The sequence below is a fragment of the Rhinoraja longicauda genome, chromosome 8 (assembly GCF_053455715.1).
Source record: "Rhinoraja longicauda isolate Sanriku21f chromosome 8, sRhiLon1.1, whole genome shotgun sequence".
NCBI lineage: Eukaryota > Metazoa > Chordata > Chondrichthyes > Rajiformes > Arhynchobatidae > Rhinoraja > Rhinoraja longicauda.
Genome location: NC_135960.1, coordinates 70,098,149 through 70,125,088, shown reverse-complemented (window position 1 = coordinate 70,125,088; position 26,940 = coordinate 70,098,149). Strand labels below are relative to the sequence as shown.

The following is a 26,940-nucleotide window of genomic DNA, read 5'->3' as shown; positions in this document are numbered from 1 at the left end:
CCACACCTCTACTTTCTCAGACGTTGAGGAGATTCAGCATGTTGCCCAACACATTATCGCACTTCCACGGGGGTGTGGTGGAGAACACATTGAATGTTTGCATCACCGACTGATTCAGTAACTCAAATGCCCAAGAATGACGGAGGCGGCTGAGAACGGTGGACAATGCCAGGTCCATCACTCGACCTTGCCGCTATCAAGATTCAAGATGTCAAGATCAATTTATTGTCACATATACCAATTAAGGTGCAGTGAAATTTGAGTTACCACACAGCCATACTAAGTGAAAAGCAACAAGACACACAGCCACATAAAATAAAAATGTAACATAAACATCCACCACAGCGGATTCCACATTCCTCACTGTGATGGAAGGAAATAAAGTTCAATCATCTTCCTCTTTGTTCACCCGCGGTCGGGGCTGTTGAACCGTCCTCAGTCGCCGCTGCCGACTGTCCGAGGCCCTCGCGTCGGGATGATCGAAACTCCCCGCGTCGGGACGGTTGAAACTCTCCGCGGCATGGAGCTCCCGAGTCGGCCTCTTCTCACCAGAGACCACGGGCATCACGGTGTTAAAGTCCGCAGGCCCCACGGTTGGAGCTCTCCACAGTCGATCCTCGACAAAGGATCGCAGCTCCACGATGTTAAAGTCCGCGCCGTGCCCGCGGCATGAAGCGCCGGGCCGGTCTCCAGGAAAGGCCGCCAACTCCTCGATGTTAGGCCGCAGTGGGGACGGAGACACGATACGGAGAAAAACCACATCTCCGTCGAGGTAAGAGATTGAAAAAAAGTTTCCCCCAATTCCCCCCTTCCATCCCCCACATAAAGCAAACAAAGAAACACTAAAACATACTTTAACACATACTTAAAATAATAAAGACAGTAGAAAGGACAGACAGATAGTTGGCAAGGCAGCCAGTGCTGGCGGCGCCACCCGGTGGAATCTCAGGGATCTACATGAAGCGCTGGGTCAAGGAAGCATTTAACATCATCAAAAACTCATTCCGCCCTGCCCAAAGCTCTCATCCTGCCGCGACCATTGGGAAGGAACAGGAGCCTGAGAACTCCAGGTTCAAGAACAGCATGATTGATCAGAAAAATGCTGGAGTGACTCAGCAGGACAGGCAGCATCTCTGGAGAGAAGGAATGGATGATGTTTTGGGTCTAGACCCTTCTTCTTCAGACTGAGAGTCGGGGAGAGGGAGACACAGAGACATGGAGGGGTAAGGTGTGAAAACAACAGGTCAAAGGGGACATTGATAAGGGAATGTAGAGTGGTTCATTTTTAGCTGAGGAGAAGGTGACAAAGAGGCATACAATCAGACACATATATCGTGAGGACGGTGAAACTAGTCGGAGAACGAGGGTGGGGGAGGGACAGAGAGGCTCCGGCCTCCCTCGAGTGACTCCACCGATCCTCGCCTCCCCCCGGCCACCAACAGGCCAGGGCCGTCAGCTCACCCGGATTCCAGCCCCAGTTCCACACAGTGTCCGAAGCCAGCTCTCGATCTGAAATATCATCCATCCATGCTTTCCGGGGATGCTGCCTGACCTGCTGAGTTACTCCAGCACTCTGTGTCCTTTTGTGTATTAACCGGCATCTGCAGTTGTTTGGTTCTTCTACTTATACGATGATAACCCTTTACTTGGTCAGAGTGAATAATCGGCAATAATGAATACCATTCCCCCGCTATGGTCCATTATAAGGAGGGTTCAGCAGCCCAGCTTGGAAGTGGCCAGGGGTAGAATCAATAGCCCAGCCTGGAAGTGGCCAGGTAACCAATGTGGGTGTGGGGTAGTTAGACAATAGACAATAGGTGAAGGAGGAGGCCATTCGGCCCTTTGAGCCAGCACCACCATTCAATGTGAATTCAATCATTCTCAATCAGTACCCCGTTCCTGCCTTCTCCCCATACCCCCTGATTCCGCTATCATTAAGAGCTCCATGTAGCTCTCTCTTGAATGCATTCAGAGAATTGGCCTCCACTGCCTTCTGAGGCAGAGAATTCCACAGATTCACAACTCACTGACTGAAAAAGTTTTTCCTCATCTCCGTTCTAAATGGCCTACCCCTTATTCTTAAACTGTGGCCCCTGGTTCTGGACTCCCCCAACATTGGGAACATGTTTCCTGCCTCTAACGTGACCAACCCCTTAATAATCTTATATGTTTCGATAAGATCTCCTCTCATCCTTCTAAATTCCAGTGTACACAAGCCTAGTTGCTCCAGTCTTTCAACATATGACAGTCCCGCCATTCCGGGAATTAACCTAATAAACCTACGCTGCACGCCATCAATAACAAGAATATCCTGCTGTCCTGTTAAGCGATGGAGTTCGGTAGGACCATCTGCTATAGCCAAAATCCATTATAAAGAGGTCCGTAATAACAAGGGTTCACTGTATTTATTTGTAGTGTTGTTGTGTTAATATGCCCGTAAAGCATCTGAAAGGGAGAATGTTACTGTTCCATATTAAACACTGTTGACTCTTAACTCTTGGCAGTAGGGTCTGCCAAACATGCCTCAATATTACTAAAAATCGGAGAGCTAGCTGCTATTCCAATGTAGCATCCACGTGAGGCAGCTTTGCCTGTCAGCTGCGTTCAATCACGAACAACCAGGTTGATTCTGGACCCCAAGAAAGGGAGTTTGTAGAGTCCATTCGAGATGGATTCTTACCACAGCTTGCACTGGAGCCTAGCAGAGAGAAGGCAATTCTGGATTTAGTGTTGTCCAATGAACCAGATTTAATGTACCCTGCAGGTACAGCAGGCACTGAAGAAAGCCAATGGAATGTTGGCCTTCATAACAAGACGAGTTGAGTATAGGAGCAAAGAGGTCCTTCTGCAGTTGTACAGGGCCCTAGTGAGACCGCACCTGGAGTACTGTGTGCAATTTTGGTCTCCAAATTTGAGGAAGGATATTCTTGCTATTGAGGGCGTGCAACGTAGGTTTACTAGGTTAATTCCCGGAATGGCGGGACTGTCGTATGTTGAAAGACTGGATCGACTAGGCTTGCATACATTGGAATTTAGAAGGATGAGAGGAGATCTTATCGAAACGTATAAGATTATTAAGGGGTTGGACACGTTAGAGGCAGGAAACATGTTCCCAATGTTGGGGGAGTCCAGAACAAGGGGCCACAGTTTAGAATAAGGGGTAGGCCATTTAGAACTAAGATGAGGAAAAACTTTTTCAGTCAGAGAGTTGTGAATCTGTAGAATTCTCTTCCTCAGAAGGCAGTGGAGGCCAATTCTCTGAATGCATTCAAGAGAGAGCTAGATAGAGCTCTTTAGGATAGCGGTCAGGGGGTATGGGGAGAAGGCAGGAACGGGGTACTGATTGAGAATGATCAGCCATGATCACATTGAATGGCGGTGCTGGCTCGAAGGGCCGAATGGCCTCCTCCTGCGCATATTGTCTATTGTCTATTGTCTAATAAGGGAACTCAAGCTAAAGGAACCGCTTGGAGGTAGTGACCATAACATGATAAGTTTTAATCTGCAATTTGAGAGGGAGAAGGTTAAATCGGAAGTGTCAGTGTTGCAGTTGAACAAAGGGGACTATGAAGGCATGGGAGAGGAGCTGGCCAAGGCCGACTGGAAAGGGATCCTAGCAGGATTGACGGTGGAACAGCAATGGCAGGAATTTCTGGGCATAATCCGGAAGACGCAGGATCATTTCATTCCAAAGAGGAAGAAAGATTCTAAGGGGAGTAGGAGGCGACCGTGGCTGACAAGGGAAGTTAGGGATGGAATAAAAATAAAAGAAAAGATGTATAACACAGCAAAGAGTAGCGGGAAGCCAGAGGATTGGGAAACTTTCATAGGACAACAGAAGGTAACAAAATGGGCAATACGGGCTGAAAAGCTGAAGTACGAGGGGAAGCTGGCCAAGAATATAAAGAAGGATAGTAAAAGCTTCTTTAGATATGTTAAGAGAAAAAGATTAGTAAAGACAAATGTGGGTCCCTTGAAGGCAGAAACAGATTAAATTATTATGGGGAACAAGGAAATGGCAGAAGAGTTGAACAGGTACTTTGGTTCTGTCTTCACTAAGGAAGACACAAACAATCTCCCAGATGTACTAGAGGACAGAGGATCTAGGGGGACAGACGAACTGAAAGAAATCCACATTAGGCGAGAAATAGTATTGGGTAGACTGATGGGACTGAAGGCTGATAAATCCCCCGGGGCCTGATGGTCTGCAAACGGGGAATTACAGACCATTTAGCCTGACATCGGTGGTGGGGAAAATGCTGGAGTCATTTATTAAAGAAGCAATAACAGCGCATTTGGATGGCAGTAAAAGGATAAGTCCAAGTCAGCATGGATTTATGAAAGGGAAATCCCGCTTGACTAATCTTCTGGAATTTTTTGAGGATGTGACAAGGAAAATGGATGAAGGAAAGCCAGTGGATGTAGTGTATCTAGACTTTCAGAAAGCCTTTGAGAAGGTTCAACACAGGAGATTAGTGAGCAACATTAGAGCACATGGTATTGGGGGTAGGGTGTTGACATGGATAGAGAATTGGTTGGCAGACAGGAAACAAAGAGTAGGAATAAACGGGTCCTTTTCAGAATGGCAGGCAGTGGCGAGTGGAGTGCCACAAAGCTCATTGCTGGGGCCGCAACTATTTACAATATGTATTAATGATTTAGATGATGGAATTAAAAGTAACACTAGCAAATTTGCAGATAACACAAAGCTGGGTGGCAGTGTGAACTGCGAAGAGGATGTTAGGAGGTTGCAGGGTGACTTGGACAGGTTGAGTGAGTGGGCAGATGCATGGCAAATGCAGTATAATGTAGATAAATGTGAGGTTATCCACTTTGGAAACAAGAACAAGGAGGCAGATTATTATCTCAATGGTGTCAGATTAGGAAAAAGTGAAGTGCAACGAGACCTGGGTGTCCTTGTGCACCAGTCACTGAAAGTAAACATGCAGGTACAGCAGGCCGTGAAGAAAGCTAATGGCATGTTGGCCTTCATAATGAGAGGATTTGAGTGTAGGAGTAAAGAGGGCCTCCTGTAGTTGTACAGGGCCCTGGTGAGACCACATCTGGAGTATTATGTGCAGTTTTGGTCTCCTAATTTGAGGAAGGATATCCTTGCTATTGAGGCAGTGCAGCCTAGGTTCACGACATTAATCCCCGGGATGGCGGGACTGTCATTTGAGGAAAGATTGGAAAGACTGGGCTTGTATTCACAGGAATTTAGAAGAATGCGAGGGGATCTTACAGTTACGTATAAAATTATAAAAGGACTGGACAAGCTAGATGCAGGAAAAATGTTTCCAATGTTGTGGGAGTCCAGAACCAGGAGCCACAGTCTAAGAATAAAGAGGAGGCCATTTAAAACTGAGATGAGAAAAAAACTTTTTCACCTCGAGAGTTGTGTGTTTGTGGAATTCTCTGCCACAGAGGGCAGTAGAGGCCAATTCACTGGGTGAATTTGAAAAAGAGTTAGATAGAGCTCTAGGGGCTAGCGGAATCAAGGGATATGGGGAGAAGGCAGGCACGGGTTACTGATTGTGGATGATCAGCCATGATCACAATGAATGGCGGTGCTGGCTCGAAGGGCCAAATGGCCTCCTCCTGCACCTATTTTTTATGTTTCCATGTAATTTAAATTTAATCTCTGCTCAAGATTGACTGGAACATTTTTGTGAAGCCCTTTCCTTTGACGGTTTATTTTTGAGTAAAGGCAAATGTTTTTAATAAGCCTGCAAGGATTCCAGATCCCAACATAATGGTGAAAATGGTTTGTGAGCAGCCTGGTGTTACAAACATGTGCTGAACAGTTTCAAGCACAACCACAAGAACATGCACGGCATTACAAGCAGCCTTTGGAAGTCTTGAAGGAACTGGATTCATTTTAGCTTTCGGCGGGGGGGAAGATACGCAGGCCCTTCTGCAACTAGAGGCTTCCACCAAACATCAAACACCCCATTTTATGCTCCCCACAACATGGTCCATTTCCTTCATCATCGTCACCTTTTTGCATATCTTTCATTCGTTGTTCTTTCTCACTCTACATCATTGTCTATCTCTCTCCTTTCCCTTATCCCTAACCAGTCTGAAGCAGCGTCTCGACCCGAAATGCCACCCGTTCCTTCTCTCCAGAGATGCTGCCCGACCCACTGAGTTACTCCAGCTTTTAGCGTCTGTCTTCGGTGTAAACCAGCGTCTGCAGTTCCTTCCTCCACGTCCCTCAGATGTTACCGCTGACCTGCACGTGAGGGGTGCCTGGAGGATGCAGCGGGGGAGCTGAGCAATCAAGGTTCAACTCTGATCTCCAGTGCTTGGTGTGGAGTTTGCATGTTCTCCCTGCGGGATTCTCCCTGTGGGATTCCCCTGGTACTCTGGTTTTGTCCCACACTTCAAAGACATAGAGGCATATCGTATAGAGACAGGCTCTTCAGCGCAACACGTCCATGCCGAACATAATACCCCATCTAAGCTGGTCCCATTCACCTGTGTGTATGAAGGAACTGCAGATGATGGTTTACACCGAAGATAGACACAAAATGCTGGAGTAACTCAGCGGGACAGGCAGCATCTCTGGAGAGAAGGAATGGGTGACGTTTCGGGTCAAGACCGAAATGAAGATCTGGGAAAGGGTCTCAACCCGAAACATCACCCATTCCTTCTCTCCAGAGATGCTGCCTGTCCCGCTGATTTACTCCAGCATTTTGTGTCCCAATCACCTGTGTTTGGCCCAAATGCCTCTAAAGCTTTCCCATCCATGTACCTGTCCAAATGTCTTTTAGACGTTGTTACTTACTGTACCTGCCACAACTATTTCTTCTGGCAAATCTTGCCACCTGTGTGTATGAAGGAACTGCAGATGATGACTTATCTTGTCACATTATCGTGTTACAATGGCACCTGTCAAGGGATGGGATATATTAGGCAGCAAGTGATCAGTCAGTTCTTGAAGTTGATGTGTTGGATGCAGGAGAAATGGGCAGGAGTAAAGATCTGAGCGACTTTGACAAGGGCCAAATTGTTATGGCCAGACGACTGGGTCAAAGCATCTCTGAAACGGCAAGGCTTGTGGGGTGCTCCCGGTCAGCAGTGGTGAGTACCTACCGACAGTGGTCCGAGGAGGGACAAACCACAAAACGGCGACAGGGTGTTGGGCGCGCAAGGCTCATCGATACGCGAGGGCAACGAAGGCTATCCCGTCTGGTCCGAACCAACAGAAGGTCGACTGTGGCACAAGTCACAGAAAATGTTAATGGTGGTCACGGGAGGAATGTGTCACAATACACAGTGCATCGCACCCTGCTGCGTATGGGGCTGCACACGGAGGACCAACAGCATATTAGGCAGGTGGTCGTAATGTTTTGGCTCATCAGGTCATAACGTTTTGGCTCATTGGTGTATGGACAGTGACGTAGAGAGATATCGAACAAATGAATGAAAGATATCCAAAAAAGTAACGATGATAAAGGAAACAGGCCATTATTAGCTGTGGGCTAGGTGAAAACAAGTTACAGACCACTACTAATGTATTCACATGACCATTGCAAGCAGCTGGCAATGGGAGAAGATTCCTCTTCAATGTTGCATTGAATGGTAATTTGAAATTAAAGGCCAGGAAAGGTCGGCACGGTGGCGCAGCGGTAGAGTTGCTGCCTTACAGCGAATGCAGCGCCGGAGACTCAGGTTCGATATGTACGGAGTTTGTACGTTCTCCCCGTGACCTGCGTGGGTTTTCTCCGAGATCTTCGGTTTCCTCCCACACTCCAAAGACGTACAGGTTTGTAGGTTAATTGGCTTGGTAAATGTAAAAATTGTCCCTAGTGTGTGTAGGATAGTGTTAGTGTGCGGGGATCGCTGGGCGGCGCGGACCCGGTGGGCCGAAGGGCCTGTTTCTGCGCTGTATCTCTAAAAAAAAGGGAAACCTTATTCCAAACACTGTGATGATGGAAAAATCTCAAGTAGCTTTGAGGAGGTAGGGGTGGCTGAATTTTTACAATTTAACAGTTTCATCGTCATTTGCTTTTCAAAAGGACACCAGCTTTTCATTCGCAGATTTGAACAGATTTTGGATTCTCAAACTGCCTCTGTAGAAGCACAAAAAGAAAGTGATTGCCTGTCACAGAATTTTTCAACTGAATATCTTCCGCACAGCTTGAATTGAAGCCACAAATGTCATTATGCCCCACCTATTTTCTGTGCACTCTTGCATTTAGTAATACGTTTCATTTTCCTATACCCTTGTTTAGTTTAGTTTAGTTTAGTTTAGTTTAGTTTAGTTTAGTTTAGTTTAGTTTAGTTTAGTTTAGTTTAGTTTAGTTTAGTTTAGTTTAGTTTAGTTTAGTTTAGTTTAGTTTAGTTTAGTTTAGTTTAGTTTAGTTTAGCTTTGTTTAGTTTAGTTTAGTTTGGTTTAGTTTAGTTTAGGCAGCACGGCGCCAGAGACCCGGGTTCGATCCTGACTACGGGTGCCGTCTGTACGAAGTTTGTACGTTCTCCCCGTGACCTGCGTGGGTTTTCTCCGAGATCTTCAGTTTCTTTCCACACTCCAAAGACGTGCAGGTTTGTAAGTTAATTGGTTTGATGTAAAGATAAATTGTCCCCAGTACAGTACAGCTAGCCTCATGGTGCGGGGATCGCTGGTTGGTGTGGACTTGGCGGGCCGAAGGGCCTGCTTCCGCTCTGTGTCTCTAAACTAAACTAAATTAAACTAAAAAGTTCCGTTCAGTTTAGAGATACAGCATGGAAAAAGACTCTTTGGCCCACCAGCTCCATGCCAACCATCGATTATCAGTCCGTATTAACTCTACGTTATCCTACTTTCTCGTCCACTCCTGGGGCAATGTACAGAGGCCAATAATCCTACAAATACACACTTCTTTGGGATGTGGAAGAAAACTGGGGGATCGGGAGGAAACCCATGCGTTGGCAGGGAGAACTCCACACAGAGAGCACTGTGGTCAGGACTGAACCTTGGTCTCTGGAGCAGTGACACAGCAACCCCACCAGGGGCGCTGCTGTGCATGTATCCATGTGGACACATCTGAATGATGACACATTTTGACCCATTTCTCATTCTCTAGTTTCAATTAAGAACGCCTGAAGTTGTGTTGGTTGAGTTTTCTGTTGGGGCATGAATTCAGTCTGTTAAATTGGAATCATCTGATTCCCTGAGCAACAGGATGCCTAAATCTTACATTTGTAGGTGGTCACCCATAACCAGGTGGGACTAGTGTAAACATAACATAGAATCATAGATCATAGGTGCAGGAGGAGGCCATTTGGCCCTTCGAGCCAGCACCGCCAATTATTGTGATCATGGTTGACCATCCACAATCAGTAACCCGTGCCTGCCTTCGCCCCACATCCCTTGATTCCGCTCGCCCCAAGAGCTCTATCTAACTCTCTTTTAAATTCATCCAGTGAATTGGCCTCCACTGCCCTCTGTGGCAGAGAATTCCACAAATTCACAACTCTCTGGGTGATTTTTTTTTTTCTCACCTCAGTTTTAAATGGCCTCCCCTTTATTCTTGTGACCGTGGCTCCTGGTTCTGGACTCCCCCATCATTGGGAACCATTAGGCTAGCTGGGACATTGTTGGCCAGTGTGGGCAAGTTGGGCCGAAGGAGCTGTTTCCACAATGTATCACTCTGCTTCTGCATGACTATTGAGCTGGCCTACTTTGGTTAACGACTTTCTCAGGCACCTCAACAAGAATGTTGAACCTATTGTGGCCCCTCCATCCTTATGGCTGCTCTTGATGTCGGTTGTCGTCATGAGATCAGCTTCCAAACATGTGTGACTTCTAACTAGGCCAGGCCGTTTACAGTTCTACTTCCCCGTCTCTGAACTTGCTTCCACATCTGTCGAGAGGCTGCCTGCTGAGGTCATTAAGCATTGCCTCCTGATGCAAACATTGTGGCCTAACAATTGCCACCAGCTTTCACTCCCCCCTGTTCATTTGACTCCACTGATTATTGGCCAGGTCACCTGGTCTGAGGCCCTCTGACTTTTAACAGCTTGTGCCCTAGATTTTTTTTAAATGATCTCTTTGCAAAGGTGTAACCAGAACAACATCTGGCCACAAAGCTCAAGAATACTGACTGTCCTCCTGATTACAAAATTAAATGATTTGCCCCTTTTTTATTATTATTTTGAGAAGATTGTCTGCATTAATACATTATATATTAATCACTTGACAATAATTGTCTCGACCCGAAACGCCACCCATTCCTTCTCTCCAGCCATGCTGCCTGTCCCGCTGAGTTGCTCCTGGTTTTTGTACCTGTCTTCGGTTTAAACCAGCATCTGTAGTTCTTTCCTACACAAATCTCTTGAAAATGTTATTCCAATCATTTGCCAACATTCCAGGTGCAGTGAATCTTTGCCAGAACTGTACTGGTCAAAGGATTTATTTTTAGACAGCCACTGAAATCAAATCAGCTTCAACCACTGGTAGAATTGCTGTCTACAAGGCTAATCAATTTTCTATGTAAACAAATCCCCCTCCCTATCCAAACAGATGGACTATGTTATTTTTATTGCATTCATTAGAAGTGCTATTCTAGATCTGATAGGATTCATATTACCGATAGGAAAATATCTTGCGAGCGATGTTTATAACTGTCATGATGTTATTAGCAGAAAGTTGTCGAGGGTAGGCTCGGATAAAAAACAGGCTCTCTGTTTTTGAATCTTTCTCCCCTTACGTCTGTTAAATTTGACCTTGCAAATTTCCTGGGATCTTGCAAACTGGCTGCAGTAAGATGAGCAAATCTCCAACTCGTTGTACAGGGCTCTAGTGAGACCGCACCTGGAGTACTGTGTGCAGTTTTGGTCTCTAAATTTGAGGAAGGATATTCTTGCTATTGAGGGCGTGCAGCGTAGGTTTACCAGGTTAATTCCCGGAATGGCGGGACTGTCCTATGTTGAAAGACTGGAGCGACTAGGCATGTATACACTGGAATTTAGAAGGATGAGAGGGGATCTTATCGAAACGTATAAGATTATTAAGGGGTTGGACACGTTAGAGGCAGGAAACATGTTCCCAATGTTGGGGGAGTCCAGAACCAGGGGCCACAGTTTAAGAATAAGGGGTAGGCCATTTAGAACGGAGATGAGGAAAAACTTTTTCAGTCAGAGAGTTTTAAATCTGTGGAATTCTCTGCCTCAGAAGGTAGTGGAGGCCAATTCTCTGAATGCATTAAAGAGAGAGCTAGATAGAGCTCTTAAGGATAGCGGAGTCAGGGGGTATGGGGAGAAGGCAGGAACGGGGTACTGATTGAGAATGATCAGCCATGATCACATTGAATGGCGGTGCTGGCTCGAAGGGCCGAATGGCCTCCTCCTGCACCTATTGTCTATTGTCTATTGTCTATTGTTCGGAACAGTCAGGAGCAGGAAGAGTGCATTGACTGTACAACGAGGACGCATTGAAGCTTCCAGTGCTTGACATTGAGGTGATCACTTGCCCCTGTTTGGTTGGGACAATTCTACACTCTGAGTATTTTGCCCTCCCATGACTCCAGACATCACACGTCATGAAGTCCCTGGAGAGACTGGTGCTCACTCACCTGGTTAAACCCGCACCTGGACCCCCAGCAGATCGCTCAAAGATGGTGGTTCAAGATGCCATCAGCCTCCTGCCTCATCGTTCCCACGCACACCCGCATAAGCCACAAGCACTGTGAGAGTCATGTTTCTTGACATCCATTGCCTATAACACCATCCGGCCTGCACTGCTAGGGGGGCAAACTGACGAAGATGTGGGTGGATGCTCCATTGGTGTCCTGGATCACCAACTACCTGACTGGACGACCACAATATGTCAGACTGACTCCCCTCCATTCCTCCACCCCCCCCCCCTCAATCTTTGCACATCCCCAATCCTGGACTTCCCACTCGGCTCTTTAATCTAATGTTTCATGCTTCTTGGTGTGTTTTACGACTGTTGGCAAACCAATTTCCCTCCTGGGATAAATAAAGTTTGATCGTATCGTATTGCATGGCAATCTCCTGTTGAATGAGTTGAATAGGTTCCACTGCTCCCAGCTCCAACCCCGTCTAAACCCGTGCATAACTAATCAGTACTCCTTTCCAATCTATAGGCCCAACATGCTTAGCTTTTCATGCAGGCTGACATCTCCTGGCCTTGCAACCAACATCTTTTGGCTGATTAGGAACGCATTGGCCAGCAAACCTGGTTCTGACTGCTAAATGACTAAACCACAGTCCACATCAGTGAAACGGGGCAGGCACATGGGGATAACAATGGGAGTGGGTGGTTGTGAAATCAAGCCTGAGATCTGGGGCCTGAGGCAGTAGGAAACAAGAGCTGGAGGGTGGAAGGCAGATACAAAACACTGGAGTAACTCAGCGGGTCAGGCAGCATCTCTGGAGAGAAGGAATGGCTGACGTTTCGGGTCGAGACCTTTCTTCAGACTGGTGTCAGGGGAGGGGGCGGGACAAAGTTGGAATGTGGTCAAGTCAAGTTTATTTGTCACATATACATACACGATGTGCAGTGAAATGAAAGTGGCAATGCCTGCGGATTGTGCACAATAAGAATTAGTTACAGCATATAAATAAAGTTAATAAAGTTAAGATAGAGAAGACAAAATTTAGTCCCTGGAGTTATAAAAGTTGACAGTCCTGATGGCCTGTGGGAAGAAACTCCGTCTCATCCTCTCCGTTTTCACAGCGTGACAGCGGAGGCGTTTGCCTGACCGTAGCAGCTGGAACAGTCCGTTGCTGGGGTGGCAGGGGTCCCCCATAATGTTGCTTGCTCTGGATCTGCACCTCCTGATGTATAGGTCCTGCAGGGGGGCGAGTGTAGATCCCATGGTGCGTTCTGCCGAACGCACTACTCTCTGCAGGGCCTTCCTGTCCTGGGCAGAGCTGTTCCCAAACCAGACTGTAATGTCGGAGACATTAAAGGGCCTAAACCACTTTGGCGATTTTTTAGGCGACTGCCGGCGACTGTCAAAGTCGTAGCAGATCGTTGAAAAAATTTACCCTACGACAATGGCCTCGACAATGACCACGACAATGCCCGCGACAATGACCCACGACAATGACCACGACAATGACCACGACAATGACCCACGACAATGACCGCGACAATGCCCGTGACAAGCTAAGACAACCTACCACATAGGCGACGGCAAGCTGACGATAACTGGCGACTCGGTCTTCACTACCTAGGACGTCCACTACAACAGGGACCACGGCAAGCAAGACAGCCAACGAAAACCTGCACTTATGTGGAGGTGTCACACGCACAACTCACACGTGAACAAACCCACAGCAAGGCCCGTCCAGTGACATTTCTAGGTATATTTTACATTCGTGTGAAGTGTCCGTTTAAAAAAAAAAGATTTTGGCATGCAGTTATCCATCTTTCATAGGAATATGTTGTTTTTGAATAAAGTTGATTTTGGTGATTTAAAAAAAAATAGCTGTCGGAATTTATTGAATTTCTAAGTACTTCAACATGACATCTCATTCACAGATTCTAGTCGCATTCATTTTGACCATTAAAATCAAACGCTGACACACGCTGAGAACTCTTTTCATTCATTTATTTAGATCAATGAGGCAAGCACATACACAGGCATTTTCACAACGTTTATTAAAGGCCAAAGCACACACATAGACAGACACTACTAACACAAAGATATACTGAGTTTTACTGCTGTGCTGTTTGTAGGGGAGATGCACACCTGACCATGAGGACAGTGGCGTGTGAAATGGTCTGACCTTGCTGTCCTTATGGTCAGGTGTGCATACCCCCTACAAACAGCATGACAGCAAAACTCAGCTTATCTTTGTGTTACAGTGTCTTTTTTTCACTCTCATTTATTATATTGTTTACAGTGCACTGTGTTTACACATTCCGTTGTGCTGCTGCAAGTAAGAATTTTATTGTTCGATCTGCGACACATGACAATAAAAATACTTTTGGCTCTTAATTCTCTGCCCTACTCCCATGTTAATGTTTCTGGCCTCTTGCAACATTGAAATGAGGGTCATCGCAGGCTTGAATGAGAACACCTCATCTTACATCTGGGAACATGTCAGGCCTCTGGAAAAAAGGTTGAGTTTTCCATCGTCGGACAACTTGCATTTTTTTCAGTAAATATCAGAATTGGCCACTTCTGCTCACTGTGTGTTTCTGGCTCTGTCTTTCTAATTTTTCCTGTGTACAGTGTCGTTTGCCAGGCACGTTTGCACAACTTCACAAGCAACACGTAACACCGATCGAGAGGCTTAATCTGACCCGCATGGTCCCAAACCTGAAACGGTAACTTTGCCTCTCTCTGCAGATAATGCCTGATTCCAGTGTTTCTGTTTTTTATTTCAAATCTCCAGCACCTCAGCCTCTTTGATATTCATGATGCACAAACTGTTTGTATCTCCAGAGGTTATTTATCTCATTTCATGAAGAATTGAATTCCTCTCTGGAGAGATGACATAATTTGGTTTGGATAAATGATCCGACCTGCCAATTGGCACAAATGGTGACGCGTATGTGATAGGATTAAGAAAACTGATTTACGATCCACAATTTTGGTAACTATTGTTAATGCTTGGTCATTTCAGTTAAATTGAGTGCAATTCATGCAGATAGCAAAAGCACAGGGTTGCAATTAATATTTCCAAGATGTTCATCATAATAAATTAAGCAATGCTGCCGCTTCCATGTGGGAGACCAAGAGTATTAGAGATGTTTCAAGCAGTACTTAAATATTTTTGCTGAAACTCTTTTTTTTTTGCCAGACCAACATTTGTAAAAGCCCAAATGACGTGTCAAGTCTGTGGGCAACTGACGGAACTGCCCCATATTCTCAGTGACATGAATAGGTAAAGAGAGGCTGTCTATTCAGTGCTGGACCTTGTCCACTGGAAGGTCTGACAGGCGGCAGGATTAGCCACCTTCACCATCCATGAAGGACACACCAAGGGAAAGAGCATCATTTGAATCATCCGACGGAACCGGATCCTCGGCACGGATGTCAGGGGTTTAGATTTAGATTTAGAGATACAGCGCGGAAACAGGCCCTTCGGCCCACCGAGTCCGCGCCGCCCAGCGATCCCCGCACGTTAACACTATCCTACACACACCAGGGACAATTTTTACATTTTATCCAGTCAATTAACCTACAAACCTGTACGTCTTTGGAGTGTGGGAGGAAACCGAAGATCTCGGAGAAAACCCACGCAGGTGACGGGGAGAACGTACAGACTCCGTACAGACGGCGCCCGTAGTCAGGATCAAACCTGAGTCTCCGGCGCTGCATTCGCTGTAAGGCAGCAACTCTACCGCTGCGCCACCGTGTCGCAGGGTTGTAGGGAGAAGGCAGGAGAATGGGGTTAGGAGGGAGAGATAGATCAGCCATGATTGGAGGAGACCAAGAAAGCAGATGTGGCTGTGGTAGCGAGTCTGGGTCAAAATGTGGTCGTAGAGTGGGAGGGCAGGAGAAATCACAGGGGGTGGGGGGGGGGGGGGGGGGGAGCGAGAGAGCATGTTGCTAAACTCTCGTCGAAGAGAGGAGGAGATCAGCCATGATTGAATGGGGGAGTAGACTTGATGGGCCGAATTCTGCTCCTATCACTTATGTTTCATGCCATGGATTCAATTGAGTGTTCGCTACTCAAATCCATTAAGCCCTCATTACGACCTCATTACAACAAAGGTGACTACTTGAGCAAAGTGATAAAATAGGGTAAACAATCTATATACAAAAACTCTCAGCTGCCCCACGCTGGGCGATCGGAACCCTGGTCGGGGCTTGTCAAACGTCGTGCGACATTTGTAGCTTCCCGACATCAGTCTCAACCCGAGACTGCGAGCTCCTTGATGTTGAAGTCCGCAGGCCGCGGTTGGAGCGTCGATCCCAGGCAACGGATCTGCAATTTGCTACCGCACTATAAAGTCTCTTCAAGACATGCCTGTTTGGAAGAGGTTTTCCCCTTCTCTTCGATGGGGGTTCTGTAGGTCACCTTCTTACTACTTCTCACTACTACGTCTTCTCCAAAGACGTACAGGTTTGTAGGTTAATTGGCTGGGTAAATGTAAAAATTGTCCCTAGTGTGTGTAGGATAGTGTAAATGTACGGGGATCGCTGGGCGGCACGGACTTGGTGGGCCAAAAAGGCCTGTTTCCGGCTGTATGTGTATGGTATGGTATGGTATGGTACTCTCCCTCTGTGCTCTGTACTTCTATACTCTGTACTTAGAAACATAGAAACATAGAAAATAGGTGCAGGAGTAGGCCATTCGGCCCTTCGAGCCTGCACCGCCATTCAATATGATCATGGCTGATCATCCAACTCAGTATCCCGTACCTGCCTTCTCTCCATACCCCCTGATCCCTTTAGCCACAAGGGCCACATCTAACTCTCTCTTAAATATAGCCAATGAACTACCTTCTGTGGCAGAGAATTCCACAGACTCACCACTCTCTGTGTGAAAATCTTTTTTTCTCATCTCGGTCCTAAAAGACTTCCCCCTTATCCTTAAACTGTGACCCCTGGTTCTGGACTTCCCCAACAACTTCTACTGCCCTCCTATAATCGCACCCATGCCTCTCATTTCTTTGCCCTGGCTGGCAGTCGTGATGCATGGGGTCTTGACCCAAAAAGTCGACATTTCCTTTCCCCACACGGGTGCTGATTAACCCCCTGAGTTCCTCCAGCGATTTGTCTATCCCAATCTATCATACATTTTAAATCCCTAATCAATGCAGAAGTTTGCAATTCATCTCACAAAATTTATATCCAAAATTTGATGCACTTTTGAGATCTGGTCTTCATTTATTTTCTGGGAATTCCGCCACCATTAATCCTACAATTTCCATATAATTTCAGCAGTCCAATAATAAATCATAAAAATATGTTGAGATCCCAAACCACTGCTACTGATCCTCCTGTCTTCTGGATTTGCCCCAACTGATATTTAATGTTGTTTAATCTTATGCCCATCTGCTTTATTCCAAACTACTTTCAAAAGTTGTAATGTATTGGCCACAAGATTGGTCACAATTGAATCCATTGCAAAGTTGTTATTATTTCAAAATATCAAGTAATATGTTTCTTTCCATTGTAGGTTGCCTATGAATATATTCAGAAATAACCCCCCATCTTCTCATGAATGGCTTTCTCTACCAGGATTTTAATTAGAGTCATAGAGTGATACAGTGTGGAAACAGGCCCTTCGGCCCAACCTGCCCACACCGGCCAACATGTCCCAGCTACACTAGTCCCACCTGCCCGCGTTTGCTCGCTATCCCACCAAACCTGTCTTAACCATGTAGTATAAGAAAATAACTGCAGATGCTGGTACAAATCGATTTATTCACGAAATGCTGGAGTAACTCAGCAGGTCAGGCAGCATCTCGGGAGAGAAGGAATGGGTGACGTTTCGGGTCGAGACCCTTCTGTCTTAACCATGTACCTGTCTAACTGTTTCTTAAATGTTGGGATAGTCCCAGTCTCAACTACCTCCTCTGGCAGCTTGTTCCATACACCCACCACCCTTTGTGTGAAAAAGTTACCCCTCAGATTCCTATTAAATCTTTTCCCCTTCACCTTAAACTTATGTCCTCTGGTCCTCGATTCACCCAATCTGGGCATGAGACTCTGTGCATCTACCGATCTATTCCTCTCATTCCCCTGTTCAAATTAAGGATTAGAATTTACACAGATGAAGACAGAAAACGTTTCTTCAGAGATAGACACAAAGTGCTGGAGCAATTCAGTGGGTCAGGCAGCATCTCAGGAGAGAAAGAATGGGTGACGTTTCGGGTCGAGACCCTTCTTATGAAGAAGGGTTTCGACCCGAAACGTCACCCATTCCTACTCTCCTGAGATGCTGCTTGACCCGCTGAGTTACTCCAGCATTTTGTGTCTACCTTCCATTTAAACCAGCATCTGCAGTTTTTTTTCCTAAACCTTTCTTTATTATTGATATTTGAAACTTAAGTACTGAGTCTCTCCAATTTGCTTTAAAGAATAGAACGAATGACATCCTGAAATTTTGAAACTGGTTCTCCCCTTAAGAGTTTAATTAAAAGAGAGAAAACTGTTTCGTACTTACAGTCATAAATGGCCATCGCAACCTACAGACTAATCATTTTGGCAGTGACTCACCCTGAACGATTGGGAATATAACGTATAATTTATGGTGTGCAGTCAACCTATTATATAATTAGACATTTAATCATTGCAATATGGCTATGTCTCAGAGCCTTTTACGACCACATTGCTAAATCTATCAAGTTATGGTATAGTTGTGATTGTCAAGCCCATGTTTTAATGCATTATGAAAACATAATTCTCCCTCTTGAATAGGTGTTAGTAGCATTCAAAACCTCCATGAATCAACGCTTTGAGGAAAGTAGGTGTCAAAGCTGGAAGGACAAATATACATAAATACTCTTTTCCAGCGGTTTTAGTACCTTTATATGATGTATTAAAACCTATTACTCATAATTCCCAGAGCTGTGGTTTGTACCCATGTTTCTGTTTCCATAGCAATCTGTTGAAAACAGTCACAATACAGGGATTGATTAGGTTCAGAAACTTCTTCGGTCCCGAAACGTCACCCATTCCTTCTCTCCCGAGGTGCTGCCTGACCTGCTGAGTTACTCCAGCTTTTTGTGAGATAAATACCTTCGATTTGTACCAGCATCTGCAGTTATTTTCCTACAGGTTCGGAAACACGACCATAAACTCCACAAGCATGCACGAAACGTTATAATTTTGCCATTTTACAATAATTCTCACAGCGCCCCACAAAGCGAGTAATGAAAACTTGCGATAATTCCCAAACAGCTTTCTTATTTAAGTCCAAGGAAATCGAAGTAGTGTGACAGAAATGACCACAGAAAGCAGAAATCCAGACTTCTGCTAAAGACAATAGACAATAGGTGCAGGAGGAGGCCATTCAGCCCTTCGAGCCAGCACCGCCATTCAATGCGATCATGGCTGATCACTCTCAATCAGTACCCCGTTCCTGCCTTCTCCCCATACCCCCTCACTCCGCTATCCTTAAGAGCTCTATCCAGCTCTCTCTTGAAAGCATCCAACGAACTGGCCTCCACTGCCTTCTGAGGCAAAGAATTCCACACCTTCACCACTCTCTGACTGAAAAAGTTCTTCCTCATCTCCGTTCATGTCCGACTATTCATGTCAGAGCAAGAGCAATAAACCTGGACCAACCCCGGCAATACTCAGGAGCAGCACAGCATTGTTAGTCGAAAGGACACAGTCTACACATTTTTTTGTGTAGGCCACGCTTTTGCGGTTGCAGCTCCTAGACTGTGGAACAGCATCCCTCTCCCCATCAGAACTGCCCCCTCCATCGACTCCTTTAAGTCCAGGCTCAAAACCTATTTCTACTCCCTAACGTTTGAGGCCCTCTGAGGGGGCGCTGTGAACTGTTTATGTATGTGCTGTTATGTTTGTGTGCCATTGTATGTTCGTTTCTTAGTACCTGAACTGATGTACAGTGTGATGTATATGTAATGTAAATGCCAGTGCCCCCTTGAGGCCAAGAGCAGAAGCTGGCCGATGGGCTTGTGCCTTGTGACTGAGGTCAGGTGACCTTCTAGAAGTTTCCTGGTGAAAGATCAGTAATAAAATCTTCTTACAAGATGTCGGGCGTATATTCATTGTGCTAGCCACAACAGGGTCTTACAGAGGACATTACATGGTGTCAGAAGTGGGATGGTGCACATTAGGGTCTTACAGAGGACATTACATACAGCACTTTGGTCAACGTGGGTTGTTTTTAAATGTGCTCTACAAATAAAATTGACTTGACTTGACATTAATCAGGACTTTCAATAGAATACTGTACTAGTTTTCCAACAATTGTGAGCAATCCTCTGAAGCACTTTGACCAGACTCACAATATACGTTTATTTCGAGGGCCGCACGGTGGTGCAGCGGTAGAGTTGCTGCCTTACAGCGCTTGCAGCGCCGGAGACCCGGGTTCAATCCCGACTACGGGTGCTGTCTGCATGGAGTTTGTTCGTTCTCTGCGTGGGTTTTCTCCGAGATCTTCGGTTTCCTCCCACACTCCAAAGGCGTACAGGTTTGTAGGTTAATTGGCTTGGGTTTGTTTACTTGGTATAAGTGTAACTTGTCCTTAGTGTGTGCAGGCTTGTGTTAATGTGCAGGGATCGCTGGCTGGGCACGGACTCGGTGGGCTGAAGGGCCTGTTTCCGCGCTGTATCACTAAACTAATAAACTAAACTAAACTGTATCCAAATCAAGCATTCCACACCCTCTGATGTTTAGGTTAACTGCATGTCCCACTTATGCTCATCGTTAAAGGCCCCATTCATTTAAAATAGCTCTTATTACCAATAATGATAATCATGATCATGCCTATCTTATATCTGGAAAAGCGATGATTCTCAGAGTAAAACCCTTGAGGAAAGTGATTTGGACACTTGAAGTGACATGTTTTAGACAATAGACAATAGACAATAGACAATAGGTGCAGGAGGAGGCCATTCGGCCCTTCGAGCCAGCACCGCCATTCAATGTGATCATGGCTGATCATTCTCAATCAGTACCCCATTCCTGCCTTCTCCACATACCCCCTGACTCCGCTATCCTTAAGAGCTCTATCTAGCTCTCTCTTGAATGCATTCAGAGAATTGGCCTCCACTGCCTTCTGAGGCAGTGAATTCCACAGATTCACAACTCTCTGACTGAAAAGGATTTTCCTCATCTCCGTTCTAAATGCCCTACCCCTTATTCTTAAACTGTGGCCCCTTGTTCTGGACTCCCCCAACATTGGGAACATGTTTCCTGCCTCTAACGTGTCCAACCCCTTAATAATCTTATACGTTTCGATAAGATCCCCTCTCATCCTTCTAAATTCCTGTGTATACAAGCCCAGTCGCTCCAGTCTTTCAACATTTGACAGTCCCGCCATTCCGGGAATTAACCTAGTAAACCTACGCTGCACGCCCTCAATAGCAAGAATATCCTTCCTCAAATTTGGAGACCAAAACTACACACAGTACTCCAGGTGCGGTCTCACTAGGGCCCTGTACAACTGCAGAAGGACCTCTTTGCCCCTATACTCAACTCCTCTTGTTATGAAGGCCAACATTCCATTGGCTTTCTTCACTGCCTGCTGTACCTGCATGCTTCCTTTCAGTGACTGATGCACTAGGACACCCAGATCTCGTTGTACGTCCCCTTTTCATAACTTTTCCCTTGCCTCCTATAGCAGAGTGGTGAGGGTCTATCAGACAATGTGACTTATTTACAATCAACATATTTCATTCATTGCCTAACCTCACATAGCTCAAATTAATAAAACGTGAGCTGTTTAACTTTCTACAACACAGAATGTTTTGTAACAACTTAGACAATTTTTGTGTGTTTTGGGGGTTGTGTAATTTTAATGCCTATTTAATGCTTTTATTGTTGGATGGGGTTTTTGGGGTTGTGTAATTTTAATGCCTATTTAATGCTTTTATTGTTGGACTGTGGGTGACTGAATTTCGTCCAATATTGGATGACAAATAAAGCTATCTTGAATCTTGAATCTTGAATCTTGAATAGACAATAGGTGCAGGAGTAGGCCATTCGGCCCTTCGAACTTCTGAAATAATTGGATTTAGCTAAATAAATTTATTTGTCTGAGTATGTAGCTGTTAAGAAAAATATACAAATATCATGGATTGAAATATTAGCTGCAGCGTGATCATTGTTCATGATTGTTTGGCAATTAATCCTTTCTAATAGGAATAGGCTCTTTTTAAAAAAAAGAGCCCCTGGATTAAATAGCAACATTTAACTCCTAATAAGTTCTCGACTCCTAAAAAAAGTGTTGCTGTAACTCTGCTAGCTACAAAGGATTGTTGAGAAACTTATGCTCAAAAAGTTCACATATTATTAGAGTAGAATTAAGCCATTTGGCCCATCGAGTCTACTCTGCCATTCAATCATGGCTGCCTCCTAATCCCATTTTCCTGCCTTCTCCCCATAGCTCTTGACTATCATGAAATTCTTATCAAGTTCCTATCAAGAAATTGATCACTTAACCAAATGATGTTTCTGCTTCAAAGGAGGGAACAAAGGCACCAAAAATCGGCCTTAAAGTTGAATTGGTTACAGAGTCTTTAAATCTGCTCTCAGTGGCAAAAAATATGCAACGTGCCTTCAGCAGCCTAGCCCAGTCTTTCCCACCCTCTGCTTTGAGTCAGTATAATAAGGAGAGGAAGAGCAAAGGTCTTCAACCAACGAAAAACCGAAAGGAATACATTTCAAAATTTGTAGATTTTTTTTTTAGATTTAGAGATACAGCGCGGAAACAGGCCCTTCGGCCCACCGAGTCCGCGCCGCCCAGCGATCCCCGCACATTAACACTATCCTACACACACTAGGGACAATTTTTACATTTTACCCGGTCAATTAACCTACAAACCTGTACGTCTTTGGAGTGTGGGAGGAAACCGAAGATCTCGGAGAAAACCCACGCAGGTCACGGGGAGAACGTACAAACTCCGTACAGACGGCGCCCGTAGTCAGGATCGAACCTGAGACTTCGGCGCTGCATTCGCTGTAAGGCAGCAACTCTACCGCTGCGCCACCGTGCAGATCATTTTCATCCATTAAGCGTCTGGCCATCAAGGAACATCAGCCCCAAATTGATGGTTTCACTCACGTTCCTTTACGACCACAATGGCTTTTAAAATGACCAATTCCATTTACGTGTGCAATGCTCTCTTATCAGTGAGCTGGATAGTTATGACCTGATGGATAATGCTGATTTTCAATAACTTATTATCATTTTGAATGTGCATGCCTTACAGCTCTGGGGAGTTGTTCAGTTCTGATCTTTGAAGCGGTCAGTGTGACATTTGCACAATCTCTCCGTGATTGCGTGGGTTTTTCGTGGGTGCTCCAGTTTCCTCGCATGTCACAAAGCCGTGTGAGTTGGTATGTTAAACGGCCACTGTAAATTCCCTTAGCTGTGTTGGTGAGACAATAGACAATAGACAATAGGTGCAGGAGGAGGCCATTCGGCCCTTCGAGCCAGCACCGCCATTCAATGTGATCATGGCTGATCATTCTCAATCAGTACCCCGTTCCTGCCTTCTCCCCATACCCCTGACTCCACTATCCTTAAGAGCTCTATCTAGCTCTCTCTTGAATGCATTCAGAGAATTGGCCTCCACTGCCTTCTGAGGCAGAGAATTCCATAGATTCACAACTCTCTGACTGAAAAAGTTTTTCCTCATCTCCGTTCTAAATGGCCTACCCCTTATTCTTAAACTGTGGCCCCTTGTTCTGGACTCCCCCAACATTGGGAACATGTTTCCTGCCTCTAACGTGTCCAACCCCTTAATAATCTTATACGTTTCGATAAGATCCCCTCTCATCCTTCTAAATTCCAGTGTATACAAGCCTAGTCGCTCCAGTCTTTCAACATATGACAGTCCCGCCATTCCGGGAATTAACCTAGTAAACCTACGCTGCACGCCCTTCAATAGCAAGAATATCCTTCCTCAAATTTGGAGACCAAAACTGCACACAGTACTCCAGATAACAGAGGAGAAGAAACTATTCCCAGCCTAGTAGCATCTGCTCTCAACCTTATCTACCCTTTGCCCAACAGGAGCAGGGCAAAGAAGGAATGACTGGGTGGGACAGTTTTTTGATTATGTTGGCTGCTTTTCCTAGGAAGTCATAGATGGATCAGTGGTGGGGAGTCTGGTCTGTGTGATGGACTGGGTTACATCTACAACTATGCAATTTCCCGTGGGTTTTGGCCAGAGCTGTTCTCAAAACCAAGCTGGGGGTGCATCCTGAAGGTATGTTTTCTATGGTGTATCCATGGAAGTCCACGAGATTCATTGGAGAATGCTGAATTTCCTCAGCCTCCTCAGGGAGGAGCGTAGTTTGGTGTGCTGTCGTACCAACATGGTTGGTCCATGACCAGAGCGTTGTAACATTAACGTTCACTAAGCACGAACGGGCTACTGATTTTAGATGATCAGCCATGATCACGTTGAATGGCGGTGCTGGCTCGAAGGGCCGAACGGCCTACTCCTGCACCTATTTTCTATCCTGAGTAACTAACCTGAGGTTTTCAACCATTTCCACTTCAGCAATATTGATTGGGGCATGGACTCCACCATTCTTCCTGAAGTCAATAACGAGTTCCTTCATCTTGCTGTCATTGAGGGAGAGGTTGTACACTTTCCTGCACTTAACATATTGTACCCATCTCTTGCCTATAGCAACCCCAGTCAATATAAGGTCTTCTTAGGCCCCCTCGGTCATGGCTGACCATGGGTGATGCATCCTAGTTGGCCGCTTGCTCCACACCTCAGCTAGAGCAGCGTCGCTTGTGGCTGAAGAGCCCAATGTGGGAGTGACAGTCTCTGTGGCAAATGTCACATGTGTGTGTGGTCTCTGGTCTGTTGGAGTTGCCGCGCTTCTTTCTGCGTGCCCGCTTGTCTGCCGCTGCGTTCATCAGTGTCTCCTCCCCCGTTTTGAGATATTGGTTCAGGGTACCACTCCGCCTCGTGCGGTCAGCTGCAAGGCTCAGATATTATTCCAATCCTATTGTTCCCACATATTTCTGTAATTTTCCCACGTTTGTGTACCTCTGCTCTCTGCCGGCTAGAGAGTAATCCCATCAAAGTAATCCATCCTTTCTTGCGTCTAGGTTCATCCCAAATAGCTGCCGTGATGAGCTGCGTGGCGTACCAAATGTCTACCTGTCAGGAGAGATGAATGCAATGATTAATAGACAACAGACAATAGGTGCAGGAGGAGGCCATTCGGCCCTTCGAGCCAGCACCGCCATTCAATGTGATCATGGCTGATCATTCTCAATCAGTACCCCGTTCCTGCCTTCTCCCCATACCCCCTGACTCCGCTATCCTTAAGAGCTCTATCTAGCTCTCTCTTGAATGCATTCAGAGAATTGGCCTCCACTGCCTTCTGAGGCAGAGAATTCCACAGATTCACAACTCTCTGACTGAAAAAGTTTTTCCTCATCTCCGTTCTAAATGGCCTACCCCTTATTCTTAAACTGTGGCCCCTGGTTGTGGACTCCCCCAACATTGGGAACATGTTTCCTGCCTCTAATGTGTCAAACCCCTTAATAATCTTATACGTTTCGATAAGATCCCCTCTCATCCTTCTAAATTCCAGTGTATTTCCAGTATCTTGTACAATAGAACCAGATACACTGTGTATGAAAGAAAGTAGAATGGGGTGAGGGGGCAAAGATTTAACAAAAAACTACAACAATGGAAGCAAAATACAATGGACGCTGGAAGAATGGAAAATGCTGCAGTGAAGATCTCCTCTCATCCTTCTAAATTCCAGTGGCCTCACCGCTGTCGATGCCCCACTCCAGGCCTCTGTCTCCGGCCCGGACTCCAACCCGCGAGGCCCTGACTGAGCCCCGACCCGGGCTTCCAACGCGGCGATCCGGGAGGCATCGAGATGGCGGCGCCCCGATGAAGGCCTCTGGCCGCGTTCCCAGTCCACAGCCGCGGCCCGAACGGAAGGCTTCACTTTACTTTACAAAGTGAAGTTGGTCTCACTGCACACATCTCCAGGTGTTGGCGGAGTGGGCCGCTGGAGGCACTGATGCAGCCAGGGCTCGTGTGGATCAGGCTCTTCTGGAGGCCCCACACAAGGTGGCTGAAGTAGTCACCTGTATCACATGAACCATCTGTTAGTTTTCTAGATCGGCAGTATTTGCACTAATCCTCATGTTGACTGCCACCTACACAAATACCATTGGCGATGAGTATACTTTTACTAGTAATGCACAAGAAATGCATAAGAATCTACATGTAGTGTTAGGATGTATCTCTTTCTTAAAAAAAAGCAAAAGTAGAGACTGGATGATTTTATAATATACTAGACCAAGTTTGGGCCCAAACCATTGCTCCTCCCCCCTCCCCTCTCCACTCCCCCCTTCCCCCTACCTCCCCCTCCCCATCCGACCTCCCCCTCACAACCTCCCTCCCTCCTCCCCCTCCCGCTCCCCCCTCCCCCTCCTCCCCCTTCCCTCCCTAGGAGATAGGTTTAAACTTTAAAATGTGAATAACTTTAACAATATAACACCGATTTCAATGAGACTTCTTCCATTAGCACCAAAGGGACGACGGTGAGTAAGGTGGGCCTAAAATTGTCACGCTATCGTGTACCGTTTTGGCTGTAGTTCAGGAACAAACAAACAAACAAACAAACAAACAAACAAACGAGAGTTTTAGTGTATAGATGACCCAATGTGGATGGGATTCTAATAAATCTTTGGATCTCCCTCATGGTCTTGCCTTGGTTTCACCATTCATGGCCTTTTGCAGCGACTTTTTTTGTGATCCTAGGATTCTTTTGACTTTGGCTCCCGGTGGCCGAGCACTTCAACTCCCCATCCCACTCCCAGTCTGACCTTTCTGTCATGGGCCTCCTCCAGTGCCAATAGTGAGGCCCACCAGAAATTGGAGGAACAGCACCTCATATTTCGCCTGGGCAGCTTGCAGCCCAGTGGTATGAACGTCGACTTCTCCAACTTTAGACAGTTCCTCCGTCCCTCTCTTCCCCTCCCCCTTCCCAGTTCTCCCACTGTCTTCCTGTCTCCACCTATATCCTTCCTTTGTCCCGCCCCCCTGACATCAGTCTGAAGAAGGGTCTCGACCCGAAACGTCACCCATTCCTTCTCTCCTGAGATGCTGCCTGACCTGCTGAGTTACTCCAGCATTTTGTGAATAAACACCTTCGATTTGTACCAGCATCTGCAGTTATTTTCTTACACTAGCTGTTGTCTCCCTTGGTCACTGCCAATTTTCCTCTTGGGCATTTTTTTCCGATCCCTTGCATTGCTTTCCCCTTCTGACCGAACTTTCCATCTTTCGTTTTGATCTCCATGCCCACTTGATCTCTGTGCTCCCCGCCCTGT

General features: G+C 46.0%; 1 protein-coding gene across 1 annotated transcript in view; it reads left to right on the top strand.

Annotated features, from left to right (window-relative positions):
• Nucleotides 1-957: 957 nt before the first annotated feature.
• LOC144596376 (uncharacterized) overlaps nucleotides 958-26,940 on the top strand; it is a 164,867-nt gene continuing 138,884 nt past the window's right edge. The window contains exons 1-3 of the mRNA XM_078404633.1: nucleotides 958-1,107; nucleotides 14,193-14,287; nucleotides 14,764-14,847. Of these exons, the coding sequence (XP_078260759.1) occupies nucleotides 958-1,107; nucleotides 14,193-14,287; nucleotides 14,764-14,847 (329 nt within the window). The remainder of the gene's footprint in view (nucleotides 1,108-14,192; nucleotides 14,288-14,763; nucleotides 14,848-26,940) is intronic.